This window comes from Colletotrichum fructicola (assembly GCF_000319635.2).
Source record: "Colletotrichum fructicola Nara gc5 chromosome Unknown KSG_Nara_v1_contig04, whole genome shotgun sequence".
Taxonomy (NCBI): Eukaryota; Fungi; Ascomycota; class Sordariomycetes; order Glomerellales; family Glomerellaceae; genus Colletotrichum; species Colletotrichum fructicola.
Window position 1 is genome coordinate 2,813,413 of NW_027094054.1, and position 13,232 is coordinate 2,826,644.

The 13,232-nt window shown below is 55.7% G+C and overlaps 6 protein-coding genes across 6 annotated transcripts; 3 read left to right on the plus strand and 3 right to left on the minus strand.

Moving 5' to 3' along the window:
• Nucleotides 1–257: 257 nt before the first annotated feature.
• On the plus strand, nt 258–2,120 carry CGGC5_v007596 (uncharacterized protein; the record flags this gene model as incomplete). Its single annotated transcript, XM_032034297.1, has 1 exon — nt 258–2,120. One exon carries the CDS (start codon nt 258–260, stop codon nt 2,118–2,120), a length of 1,863 nt encoding a protein of 620 aa, XP_031886616.1.
• Nucleotides 2,121–2,556: 436 nt separating this feature from the next.
• Nucleotides 2,557–3,456, minus strand: tiprl (TIP41-like protein; the record flags this gene model as incomplete). The annotated part of the gene is made up of 2 exons (XM_032034298.1): nt 2,557–2,679; nt 2,734–3,456. The coding sequence occupies 2 exons, from the start codon at nt 3,454–3,456 to the stop codon at nt 2,557–2,559; spliced, it is 846 nt and encodes a 281-aa protein (XP_031886613.1).
• A 3,288-nt stretch (nt 3,457–6,744) lies between these two features.
• Nucleotides 6,745–8,047, plus strand: ark1 (Serine/threonine-protein kinase ark1; the record flags this gene model as incomplete). Its single annotated transcript, XM_032034299.1, has 3 exons — nt 6,745–6,840; nt 6,906–7,877; nt 7,931–8,047. The coding sequence occupies 3 exons, from the start codon at nt 6,745–6,747 to the stop codon at nt 8,045–8,047; spliced, it is 1,185 nt and encodes a 394-aa protein (XP_031886614.1).
• Nucleotides 8,048–8,357: 310 nt separating this feature from the next.
• On the minus strand, nt 8,358–9,198 carry ATP23 (Mitochondrial inner membrane protease ATP23; the record flags this gene model as incomplete). The annotated part of the gene is made up of 2 exons (XM_032034300.1): nt 8,358–8,585; nt 8,635–9,198. 2 exons carry the CDS (start codon nt 9,196–9,198, stop codon nt 8,358–8,360), a joined length of 792 nt encoding a protein of 263 aa, XP_031886619.1.
• Nucleotides 9,199–10,208: 1,010 nt separating this feature from the next.
• CGGC5_v007600 (putative glutamate 5-kinase) lies at nt 10,209–12,076 on the plus strand (the record flags this gene model as incomplete). The annotated part of the gene is made up of 6 exons (XM_032034301.1): nt 10,209–10,284; nt 10,450–10,500; nt 10,561–10,748; nt 10,803–10,913; nt 10,965–11,235; nt 11,289–12,076. The coding sequence occupies 6 exons, from the start codon at nt 10,209–10,211 to the stop codon at nt 12,074–12,076; spliced, it is 1,485 nt and encodes a 494-aa protein (XP_031886620.1).
• A 299-nt stretch (nt 12,077–12,375) lies between these two features.
• NIP7 (60S ribosome subunit biogenesis protein NIP7) lies at nt 12,376–13,071 on the minus strand (the record flags this gene model as incomplete). The annotated part of the gene is made up of 3 exons (XM_032034302.1): nt 12,376–12,627; nt 12,692–12,780; nt 12,846–13,071. 3 exons carry the CDS (start codon nt 13,069–13,071, stop codon nt 12,376–12,378), a joined length of 567 nt encoding a protein of 188 aa, XP_031886617.1.
• Between the last annotated feature and the right edge of the window lie 161 nt (nt 13,072–13,232).

Genomic DNA, 13,232 nt, shown 5'->3' on the forward strand with positions numbered 1-13,232 from the left:
CAATGTGGCTGGTGGTGTGGCGCTAGCTCTGCTTTCAATTCGACGGCGGGTGGGTCATGACGGATTGAGCATCGTGGAAGGTGCGCGACGCGTTTCCCTCCCACACATCAAAATATCACAGACCCTCGCCATCCTTATCCTCAGCCACGCCCCCATCCTCAAGGTCGTAGCTCCGCCACTCGAGATATATCGATTTGCCGAATATCACTCCGAATTATCATACCCAATCCGCACCAATATCTCAGTAATTCGAAAGCATGCCGCGACCCAAGCGAACGCGTCGCGCCCCAGCCGCTTCAGCTGTCGCCGCTGTGACTGCTGTCGCGACCGAGGATAAATCGAGCCCCGCGCCTGCTTCGGGCAGCGACATTTACAGCCATAGCGATCGCGAACATTCGGTCATCAGGAAGGAGCATGAGGAGGAGACGCGCCTACGCAGGAGCACAAATTTGCGCCAGCGGAAGGCGGCAGGTGGCGCATCAGACGAGGCTACGGAAGGCACCAAGAACAACAATGGGAAGCCGTCGGAGGACCAGCAGAAGTCCGACTCGTCAGTTGAGGCGGGACGGAAGACACGCGCGACACCGGTGCAGCAACGGAGGGATACCACGGGCTTAGACTTGGATGACGACTTGTTCGGACTCGATACCACGATGGACGACGATGATGATCCCGCCGCTGCGCCGCCGAGTGCGCCCCGCTCTGACACCTCGACCTTCTCGACCTTCAGTGTGAGCAACTTTCGGCGTCGCGGTCGCGCGCCGAGTATCAGCATCAACAAGGACGACAACCCCATCAGGCCGAGCAGTCGCGGGATCAGCACGCCAGGCATTAGCTCCATGTTCAACATCGGCAACTTCAGGCGCAGACAGAGGGAGCCGAGTATCTTGGGAACGGCACAGAAGGAGCGTGCTCAGCGTCCGCTGGAGCCATCATCTGAACCTGAGTCTGGGGACGAAAATGAGGATGACTTCAACCCAGAGGCCGAGTCGACCCCCATCAACAACCGTCGCAGGACGCAGCCGCCACCTGCAGTTGAGCCTGACTCTGAGTCGGAGGCTGAGCCGGTGACCGATTCTCAACAGGTTTTGGCACCAGATACACAACCCGAAAGGGAGGCCGCGGCTACTTCCAGTGCGAAGTCTCGGAAGCGGAAGAGTGTAGAAAGCCATGACGATGAAGACCGTCCTGGCAAGGCTTCGCGGACAGAGCCTGAGCAGCCCGAGCTGATCGATGACGACAGCGACTCGTCTCTGTCTGACTTGCCTTCCCCTGTGATGACTCCTACACGGGCATCAAACATCCCTCGCCCAGTCACGCCCAACCAGGATGAGATTATGGCACCGCCCGAGAGCAGTGGCTCCGAAGATAACGAGGCGTGGCCCGACATCCACACATTAGCCAAGCATCGCCGTCGTCGCGCCTCGCCGACTACGCCGATGCGGGACGGCAACATGTCTGATGTCTCATCCCCGCCCTCCCTAACCCACTCGCCCAACTTCCCCGCCACACGCAAGAATGCTCAGAAAAAGAAGCAGCAAAAGAAGATGACGACAGCAGAGCTGACGGGCTTGCTGCCCCAGAGACGCCACAAGAAGACCCGCGATCCTTTTGACGCGGAAGACTCAGAGGACGAGGACGAGGACGTCGAGAACGCGAACGGGGCCCAGGACGACGACGAGCTTTCATACGCCGATACGCGCACGCGTTCTCGGCGGGCAAAGGCGGCACCTCTTAACCGTAGCTCGGCCAACCGGCCTCCCTCCCGCGGCGGCAAGACTACTGCGACTGCAAAATCTAAGCCAGCGACGAGAAGCAGCCGTCCCTCGCGGACCTACAGTCGCCGTCTGTCTGATAAGGAGAATCAGGTCGAAGATCAGGATGCCGAGGTTGAGGATGTCGAGGATGTGGCGGATGTGGCGGAGCCTGCGGGCGAGGCTGAAGAAAGCTTTGCTCCGGGTGCTGAGGATGAGACGGTGGAGCTGCCAGAAGGCAGCGATCCGATGCCTACTGCCGAAGAGCTCAAGCAGGCAGCCCGCAAGTTCAAAGAGGTCGACCGCTGGGAGCTGGAGTTCGAAGAGGTCACGGAGGCCTCGTCACCGAATCGGGATGCGCGGTGAATGATAAAGAAGAGGGACGGGGCGGATATCTTATTCAAAACGGACATGATTATTACCGGTTTGTTTTTACTTCGGGACAAAAGGAAATGGCGTGGATGGGAGGAAACGGAGTTCCATATCATGTTTACGAAAGTTGGGAGGGGGTTTTTCCTCGCATCGGCAAAATGTGTTCTCCGGTTCAGTTTGACAGCTCACACTTTGCATCGCGGCCTCGCTGGAGAATGGCGTTTTGACTGTTTCTTCGTCATGGAGAAAATTTGCAGTCGATACGGAAAACAGAGCTAATTATTTGCACATCTCAGCGGCGCAAGCTGCTTCTCTTCACTGCCGTGGTATCGCCATACCTACTTTTGAATGCCTGTAACGCCTTAAATCTCATTCCAAATCCAGAACGCCGCCCGCAAACAGTGGGAACTCGAGCAAGCCAACAAGGGTCTCATTTCCTGAGCGAAACGGCCTGCACTTCCCGCTCGACGGTGGGCAATAGGTTCATGAGCACATTCGGGTCGCGCAGGGCAATGACAATATCATCTGGCAACCGGCCCTCCATGAATAGTGACTGAGTCGGCAGTTAGCATTACGCGGGCCGTTGTGTTCACCGAACGGAACTCACCCTCTTGACGTTTTCGAAGCTGGCCTCCTTGGCCGTGTACTCCCGAATGACCTCATCCGTCTCGAAATCCACATAGACCCTCGTATCGCGAATGCGCACGATGACGTTGTCGAGCCTCATGAACAACCGGCACAGCAGCAGCATCCTCTTCTCGTGCACGCGCAGCTTGACGCTCACAATCGAGATTCCGTTATCGTCGAGCTCGCTCTCGAACAGCACGACCTCGTCGAAGAAGAGGATCGGGTCGCGGCGCTTGAGCAGCTCGAGGGGAATCTGCTTCTCCTGCGTGTCCTCCAGCTTCTTGCCCTCAGCGCCGTCCTGCGCCAGCGTGCCGCGGTACTCGGTCGAGTAGGACCAGTCGTAGGGCTTGACGACCTCCTTGATGCCGGCGCTGGTCTTCTCGCGGGAGGAGGACCAGTCCTTGGCGTAGGCGACCTTGAGCATCTTCTTGTCCGTCTTGTCGACGCCGTCGAGGGCGTCGTAGGCGTTGAAGGAGATGGACCAGCCCGTGGGGATGTGGGTTATGCTGACGAGGTTGTCGCCGAAGATCATCTCCGGGACGGGGATGCCGAGGGAGGCTGTCATTTCGTCGATAGGGCCGGCCTTGGAGATGGGGAGCTTTCGGGTCGAGATGCGGAAGCGGGATTGCGTGTGGGAGGTCGTCGCGGCGTCGAGGGCGGCCGGCTTTAGGAAAGGTTCGTTTGGGGAGGTTATGTGGTTCATCTTGTCGGTCGGCGATCGCGTTGCTGGTTCGAAGTGTTGGGACTGTGCTGGGGAGGCGGGAGAAAGAGGCGACCTTGAAGACTGCTGGTTGGTGTTGAGGTGAGGTCGAAGGAGGTGGCCCGGTTCGGATCGGAGGTAAGGTAGTTGGAGAGCTCTGGAGGTGGTGGTGGTGATGGTGGGGTTTGGCGGGGAACACTGGAGGTCTCAGCATCCAATCCCTGCATCTCTCGGTGAGCTGAGGGGTAGACGTCACTTTCTCCACCGAGGTCACCGAGTCACCGAGGCCGTGTAAGACAACCCCATGGCTTCCTCTGCATCACATCTTGCTTTGGTGCAGTGAATACCCTGGACGTCTGTGGTCTCTGAGAGAGGAAATAGACTGCTTCATATCATCAGTATGACTCGTGGCACATCTCAAATCTAGCATCCTCTGCCGCCTCGCAAATAATCTGTCAATCGCTATCCTGGGCTCTCTGCATAGGCAAGGCTTCATGGATCCAATGAGATAGGTTGAAGGGTGCCAAATCTGGAGTTCGCCTTCCAAGTGCTCCGAATACCATTTTTAGAGAATCTGAGAAAGTAAGGGCCCAGAAGGAGCCATCCTGCTCGCAGGATAAGGTATGCAACAGTAGGACTAGTAGGCCGTTCCTTCCTCGAATGTTTCCACTGAACCATTTTCCTCAGCCGCTGTTGCCCGATGTGACTTCAACTTGCTCCTTCATTTCTTATCAGTGGAACTCGAGAGGTAAAGTACGATCACGAAGACTGCAAGAACGACAACGACTGACGACAACGACTGACGACAACGACCCAGGACAGCGACTGAGGACGACAGCAAAGACATCAACATCAACAGCAACAACGCCAGCACATCCGCCACTTTCACTACGTCCGATACTCATTCCATTATCCACTACCTACCCATTACCATCGTTTATCTTCGTTACCATGTGGTATGACCCAAGAGAACTTCCAGCTGTGCAGCTGATGCAGTCACCGACGCCGGAGAGCGACTATGTGACAATCGGAGCAACATGCAATAGATGTCTCAGGACGTTCAAGACAGTAGCACACCGAGATTGGCTGTTGAATCTCCTATCAGCAAAGATCTGGTTGTCGGGGTCAGAAAAGGTGAAGCGGGCCCGCTACGACTTAACCGAATACTTAGCCTACGAAGGAGGGCCTTCTTTCATGTTTTCATGGCTGTTCTGCCCTGTTAAACCAGACTGCGAGCCACGGCATCACCAACCACAACATAACCCCATCGGCGGCCCGGATAGCAGGTTTTAGAAAGGATACAGCCCTAAACTGCTGGCGGGAATAGGGAAACCCGGAGACGTGGAAGGACAAGAACAATTACCAGCTCACTCGGAATCGTCTGGAAAAAGCGCTTTTTCAAGACCATTTGGACAACGGATGGAGAAACTACATGCAGTTCCGTCTGGGTTGGTACAACTTTACATTCAATGGAGCCATCATGGTCTGCTCCGAGTACAGTCCTACCCAACGCATGTAGGGCAATGCCGTCGTCGACTTGTTCTTATTGGACCAAAGACTAATCAGCCCGATAATGTTCGCGAGTCTTTACCACACGAGCTCCGAAAACATCCGCTTTCTCGTTCTGAGCCGGAGGTTCCGGGAGCTGAACACACTCGATACATACGCCGGAGTGTCAGCACAGCCGGCGAAGGTCTACGACATCCAGGACACTACAGCATTCGCCGCAGACAAAGCACTGACCAAGATTCGCCAGTTGCCGCCCGGGAATCGTCCACAGTCAAACCCTTACCGAGAATACAGGATTGTCCGAAAGATGCTTCGTGAAGCTGGTCTGCCTGGCCGTTTCCAACCGCAGAGACGCTCAACATGCACTGAAGCCCCTCGGATCAAGATATCCTGAAGGACCGGACGAGACCACACCCCAGCCCCCATCGGCTCCCCGGCCCCTACCGGCTCCCCAAGTACATCCTGAACAGAGCACCAATGCCAGAGGTCCTGACATGACCAAAAGCTCATATTATGATACTAGCGCGGGTGCGCGCCGCATGTTCGCCAGAATGGCCGGAATGTTCCGTCGGCCGATTCGTCAACCGGCGGAACCCGTGATTGAATATCGTACACCTGTCACAAGGCCTCTATGGGATAGCCATGGAAAGCGGCGATGTTACTCGGTCAACTTCGATGATCAGCCATCAGCCATGAAACTGTTGGTTAACAGGAGCAATCGCCCCTTGAGTTACGACGCTGGACCGAGAAACATCGAGGATGTTTTGCCCAACAGAAACGCTTGAAGCGGAGCTCAGCAAGACGACATGAAGTAGACAAACAGCGAAGATACTAGAAAAGCAATAACAAGAAGCGATCACGCCCATTTCTTAAGTACAGTTGATTGACTTGAGTTTTGACGTGAACGTGATTACCTCATGGCTATCGGCACCTTCGTATCAATTTCATGCCGCAACACGGGGATAAGTGGGAAGGTAACAGTCGATACGACGAGACTGATTCAAGCAATGTTGAGGGCAGCGACAGCACGTGCGACGATTACGCCAGAATATTCTATATATTAGGCCGATAATAGCTCGATGAGTTTGAATTGGTGTTGAAGGCAAAAACAGCGAGGCTTCGTCTGGCCAGGGTCAAACACATGTCTCAATAGAAGAATACTGGGCCAAGCGAAAAATGAATAGGTGCAGCAAACTGAGAAGAGAGATGGTGACGGCGTACGTCGCTGCTTCAACTGAAGATATTCAAGAAGCAACGCTGAAAATGGCTGAAAATGGCATGGAAATTGTGAGGCTGTAGGCAATAGCAGCACCAATTAATGAGTTGGCAGGAACCAGGAAGCACATAGTTGTCAAAACAAGGCCCTTACAAAACAGCGTTGTCAAGAGAGCCACTTGACTCAACCAAACCCCGCATCGGATCTTGAAACAGTGCTTGCAAAGAAAGCAGGCTAAGGAGACATCGGCCAAATACATCTACCAGCCTTCGAATAACCAACAACGGGAAAGGTTCACGCCAGGGAGCTGACATCGCAAGCGCCCGCGCTGTCCTTAGGGGAGTGGAAAGTGGGGGGGCTGGAGGGTGTGGGGCGGGTCGCTGCCCTGGTGCTGTTCCCCCGGCAACCAGGCTCACCCCCATTGTTTAGGCGGCTGAGCATCGTTACCCGAAGCTTTTCTTAATAACCAGGACAGCCACTCCAGTTTCTTTCCAAAATACCTCCACGGCACTCTTCTAACCAACAGGGAACATTCATCTTTCGTCATCCTCTCAACACACAGCACGATGGCCACACGAACGTTGGAGTCGCGCTTCGAGCGCATGTCTGTGAATGACGAGAACGACCCATGCGATGGCTCCAAGCTCTATTCCAAGGCTCAGGTTCGTGCCGTCGCCGTCGCACAAGTCCATCAAACCGTACAACGGCTTGCTAACTTCTCTCTCAGTCAATTGTCAAGACATCACAGCTGGCGCACAGCTCGAGCAGACCGAACCTCATCAAGGTCGCCCTCCAGTCCCAGAGCACCAATGCCGTCGCTTCGGTAAAACTCCCCTCGCAATCAGCACAACGTGAGGCGAAAAACCCTACATCACCGACGAGAAAGCCCCTTCCCTCCAGCTCCTCAAGGACGTCCGACGAGGTCGTTGAGATTGAGCGCAAGTCCGCCGTCTCCGTCGTCATCGAGCCCGCACCTCCCAAGGTCTTCCACCTCGGCATGTTCGAAATCGGTCGCCCTCTTGGCAAGGGAAAGTTCGGTCGTGTATATCTCGCCCGCGAACGCACAAGCGGCTTCATCTGTGCCCTCAAGGTCCTGCACAAGAACGAGTTGCAACAGGGCCGCGTCGAGAAGCAGGTCCGTCGTGAGATTGAGATCCAGAGCAACCTGCGCCATCCCAATATTCTCCAGCTGTACGGTCACTTCCACGACAGCAAACGTGTGTTCCTGATTCTCGAGTTCGCCGGCAAGGGAGAGCTATACAAGCACCTCCGCAAGGAGAGCCGCTTCCCCGAGTGGAAGTCGGCACAGTACATCGCCCAGATGGCCTCGGCGCTGAAGTATCTTCACCGCAAGCACGTCATCCACCGTGATATCAAGCCCGAGAATATTCTGATGGGAATCCACGGCGAGATCAAGATCTCTGATTTCGGCTGGAGTGTGCACGCCCCCAACAACCGCCGCAACACCATGTGTGGAACGCTCGACTACCTGCCGCCTGAAATGATCAAGCCCGGCAGCTCGGACAACTACTACAACGAGAAGGTCGACCTTTGGAGTTTGGGTGTCTTGACGTACGAGTTCCTTGTTGGTGAAGCGCCATTCGAGGACACGCCCGTCATGACGCAGAGGAGAATTGCTCGGGCCGACATGACTGTGCCGTCATTCGTCAGTCCCGAGGCGAAGGACCTGATTAAGAAGGTGAGCCGCATTCCAGTCAGCCCTACCACGACCATGACTAACCGTTGTCTCAGTTGCTTGTCCTTGACCCCGAGAAGAGAATACCCCTGGACCAGGTCCAAACCCACCCGTGGATCGTCAAGCACTGTGTAAAGGGCGAGAGAGCGTCCAACCGTGAGAGAAACTCCTGATTAATGACCATCATGATTCATGCATACCAGCCAAGGCATAACGGTCCTTGTAGGATTAGCGGCGTTCATTCTTTTTATTAATGCCGGATTAGGCCGGCTCTGATCTACGGCTTGTTGGGGTATGGGGTTTGTTTCCACTGCATGTATGGGAGTTGGGATTCTTCATGTCGTTTTTTGAGTAGCCAACGAAAACCATAGTCATATCATCCAAGCATTCAACACTGCTTCGTGGTGCTTCGTACGTGAGGAGACAAATTACACGAGTCGGGGGTATGGTACACGCTCTATGCTGAGCAATCTCAATCATTCATTACCTGTAGACCTCGTCAAAGGGCCTGGTGTCGTTGAAGCACGACTCCCACACTTGGTTGACTACCTTGGTCGCCTGGACGTCGTCCTTGCACCTCGGCCGGTTGAGGACGGATTGTATCGCGCGCATACGCACGCAGTCCTGGAACTGCTGCGACAAACTCCAATTCCCCCTTGTGAACGCCTCTCTGGTCCATCTGCACTCGCCGCTCAGCGCAGAAGCACGAATCTGTCCAAGTCAGTCTCCCCCTCCAGCAAGCTTTAACTAGGCCACTCACCTCGGTACACGCCGCATGCTTCAAGTCCAAATCGCCCATCCAGTCCACGTTCCACCTCAGGTGGTCCCACGCATGCACCATCTCGTGCGAGAGCGTATCCTCCAGATGCTTCCGGTCCCTCACCTCGTTCGCGCAGATCAAGATGCCGTGGGCGGGGCTGAAGCCGCCCGACTGGCGGTGCACCTGGCCGTCCTCGGTGAGGCGCGCGGGGCACCGCCTGCAGAGGATGTTGGAGCTGTCGAGCTCGCCGTTGAGGGCGGCGATCTTGTCGTTGAGGAAGCGGACGGTCGGGGAGAAGGCGAGCAGCCAGTCGCGGTGCTCCTCGCAGCGCTTGCAGTCGCGCTCCTCGTTGGCGCGGTAGCGGTGCTCGCGGTAGTGGAACTGGCCCTCGGGGGTCATGCGGCCGGTGAGTACGTTGAAGTAGTTCATCCACCACTTGGTCTGCGGGTCGAAGCCGGTGCGGGCGGGATCGTTGCGCAGCTCGCGAGGGAGTCCTTCGGCTGGCGGCGCAGGCGCTGTCGTTGGCGGCGCTGTTTGTGTCTGGGAGGGGGCTTCGGAAGCCATTGTGGGCGATTGTTGCTGCGGCTATTGAGGAGTGGGAGGGGGCTTTCGACGAGGTTGCAGGCGAGAAGCGGTCTTTCGGCGCGAGTTGGAGTTGTTGGTTGATGATGGCTGAGGTAAGGATGGGGTAGGTTGATTGGAGGTTGGACGGAAATTTTGGCTGTTATCGATAACGAGTCTAGTTGCATCGTGCATGTGGTGACAACGCCTAATTTAGTGGACCGACTCAGTTGTCGATGATTTGAACATTCCAGCACATGGGCGATCGAGTATGACGTTCTAATAGGATTGAATTGTACATATGAATCACAGCCAAATATGGGTTTGAAGATATTGATCATCGTTAGGTTTTCTCACCGTCAGTCCGTTTTGTTCAATGGAGTAAACATCTCAAATGGAGATCATGTACCAAAGACAAATGGGCGGATCTTTAAACGACATCCGTCGAGTAATCGACACCTACACTTATTAAGCCATGAGTTGAAGTTAGCGACTAGAATACCCATTTCCGTCTCCATCAACGTCCCTTTCATCGGCTTTAGTCGTCTTCGACAGTTCTGAATCCTGTGGGCTTTTTTTGCCAGAGTCCACTGCCAAGTTGTGGCTTGCGATTTTGGTGTATGAAGTGCCTCTTAATTAGCTACCCAGGTACAGTAACACAGGTCAGGGAAGGCGCGCCCTACCGGAAGACACTGCAGTTTCCAATGCACATTCAAGCGGTCAAACGCCCAATTACCCGATTCATGATCTCATTCTTCCCAGACCCAAACAGGGGTTAAGAAAAGGCGGCATGCCAACGCTCTGCTGAAGATGCCGCTAGCCCCGGGTTATAGTGGCATTACCCGCCATCTCATAGGCCCGCGCAGCCTACCGACCCCCGTGTTCCCGTCCTTGCACCGGTCGATCCCGACATCGGGGCCATGCAGGGTGATTTTTTTTTTTCTCTTGCCAACCCGCACGGCAGTCAGAGTCATTCCCGCGACGACAAAGGGCGCGACCAGGGGCCTTGGACAATGTTCCCATCGTCCCACAATAACTCGACACCGGCTGGTTTGGCATTGGCAATGGCGGAAGAGAGTGGTCCAACATGTAAGAGGATCCAGTATTTTTCCTAAATACGTAATGTTGCCCAATTCGCTGGTTTAATCCTTGGGCTCATCGTTCTTTTGGCTTTAAATCTGCATGTTTACTGCTCGTCGCTGTTGTTCATTTGGAGGAGCGTGTGTGACTAACTCTGAATCCCCTCGTTCGCAGGTATGAAGCACCGTGAGGGCTCAAAACCCCTGACGGTGGTGCTCAAGCTGGGTGAGTCGCTGTCCCTCCCCCTCATTGTGTCTCATGGCCCGATCTAACTCGATCTCACAGGCACCAGCTCCATCGTTGATGAAAACACTCGGCAGCCCCTGCTGTCGATTCTCAGTCTCATTGTCGAGACGGCAGTCAAGTTGAGAAAGGATGGCCATAGGGTAGTCATCGTCTCATCCGGCGCCATCGGCGTCGGTCTCCTCCGCATGGAGATGGAGAAACGCCCGAAACATCTGTCAACGCTACAGGTGCGTTCATCTCTGAGCCAGAGCATCTGACATTAGACTGACGGATGAATATAGGCGTTGGCTGCCATCGGACAGTGCAGACTCATCAGTCTATGGGACGATCTCTTTGGGCACTTCAGGCAACCAGTTGCTCAGATCCTTCTCACCCGCAGCGACATTGCAGATGTAAGTGAGCATCTTGCCGTCTAGTGGACATGGGTTCTGACAAGGTGGCAGCGGACACGATATCTCAATGCCCAAAACACATTCAACGAGCTCCTAGACCTGGGCGTCATTCCAATTGTCAACGAAAACGACACCCTCGCAGTATCAGAAATCAAGTTCGGCGACAACGACACCCTCTCCGCCATCACCGCAGGCATGGTCCACGCAGACATGCTCTTCCTCATGACCGACGTTGACTGTCTCTACGACAAGAACCCCAGGACACACCCCGACGCGCAGGCTATCGAGGTTGTCGAGGACATTTCCAGTATTCAAGCAGATGGTACACTCAACCCGTTCCGCTCCTCACTCTCAGAACTAACACCTCCCCCTCAGTCTCAACAGCAGGCTCCGCCCTCGGCACCGGCGGCATGATGACCAAGATCGTCGCCGCCCGTCTCGCGACCTCCGTCGGCGTCACAACCGTAATCACACGCTCTTCCAACCCGGGAAACATCGTCAAGATCGTCCGCTACATCCAGGCCCAACAGAGATCCTCCCCGCGCCTGGACCCGGGCTCCGACGGCGAGCACGATGGCCACCACGCCGATGACCCCCTCTCCCAGTCCACCGCCTCCCTCCGTCTCGACCAATCCGTCGAGAAGCCACCGCTGCACACCCGCTTCCTCCCCTCGCCGGATCCCATCCGCGACCGCCACTTCTGGATGATTCACGGCCTCAAGCCCCACGGCACGCTCTACATCGACGCCGGCGCGCACAGTGCTCTCCTCAGGAAGGCTGGCCTGCTGCCCGCGGGCGTGCTCGACGTCGAGGGCAACTTTGCCCAGCACGAGGCCGTGAGGCTTGTCGTCGTGGAGAGGCTGCACACCCCGGACGCGAGCGGGAAGACGTGGACCGGCACGCCGCTCGAGGTCGGCCGCGCGCTGGTCAACTACGCCGCGCCGGAGGTGATGCGCATCCGCGGCCACCAGAGCTCCGAGATTGGCGGGCTGCTCGGGTACGCTGACAGCGAGTACGTGGCAGAGAGGCAGCACATCCGCATCTGGAGCGGAGAGAGCCGGCCGCAGACGCCTAGCTTGGAGAAGCAGGTCAAGGAGCAGGTGAAGGAGCAGACTGTCGAGGAATTCATTGCAGGGGTCGCTGGTTACGAGGGAAAGGCATGATTATAGAGAGGCTTTGAAAAGGTTTGGCATACGGAACGGGAACACTGCATGATGGAAGAGGAAAAGGCAAATGCCATGATTTGAGGAGCGATCCGCCACCATTTCAGCATTATGGGGGTGTCAGTATTAGACTTGCTGTTATGACGAGAAGAAGAAAAGTATATGACCAACAACAAAACGCCGTCAAGATGCCCCCCTCCTTGTCATCTACTCTTTTTTGTTTGAAACCAAGAAACGCCAGCCCGTATACACACGCATAGTTGTCCACCAATGGGTATTTTAGACCTTCCCCAAGCGTTTTAACCAGTCGCAAAGAGGGTATCTTCGTCACGCAGGTACTCGCCGGCGTCAGATTGCCTGAAGCACACGACACCAGTGGGATCGAGACGGCGCGCCTCGGCGGTGGAGCGGGCGGTGACGCCGAATCCGAGGGGCTTGTCGTCCATGGAGTAGACGATGACGCCCTGGTGCTCGGGGCAGTCGTCGGACCAGCGGCCGACGTGGGCCTTGACGATGTTGCCGCCGTAGAGGAAGGGCATCTCTCCGTTAGGCTGTGTTGCGCCGAGAGTCAGTGGCTGCGTATCTGAAGTGCGCTGAGAGTGCGTTCCGACATACCTTGACCCAGATCTTGTATCTCGCGTGCTCGCTGAGAATAGGGAGCGCCGTAACGTGCAGGCGGAACTTGCCCGTCTTGGTGAACTTGCCTACACGACCGTCTGGTTAGCGAAAAGGACTTTCTGGGCCTGGGATATAGCGTCGCATAACGCACCGAGACAGATGCCGATGCTGAGCAGCTTGTCGCGGGCGATGCTGGTCGCGAGGTTGGCGACGGACAGGCGCACGTAGTAGACGCGGTCCTTGATCATGCGGAAAACATAGCGGTCTGCGTCGGGGGAGTTGTCGAGAGGGGCGATGAGGTTCTTGAGGGAGCTGCCCATGTAGCTGGCCAGCTTGTTGAAGAGAGTCTGCGTCTCTTGTTCCGTGAGGGGACGCATCTTAGCCAATTTTGCGTTTCGTCGACTCTCGGTGTGTTTAGTGAGGGCAAGACAAGGATCCTTTCAGAGATGTCAAGTCCGTGCCGAGAGTGGGATGTATCGCGATGCCAAAGGTTGGAGTAGCGGCAGAAACCCAAAAAATTTCGGGCGGTCAAAGACAC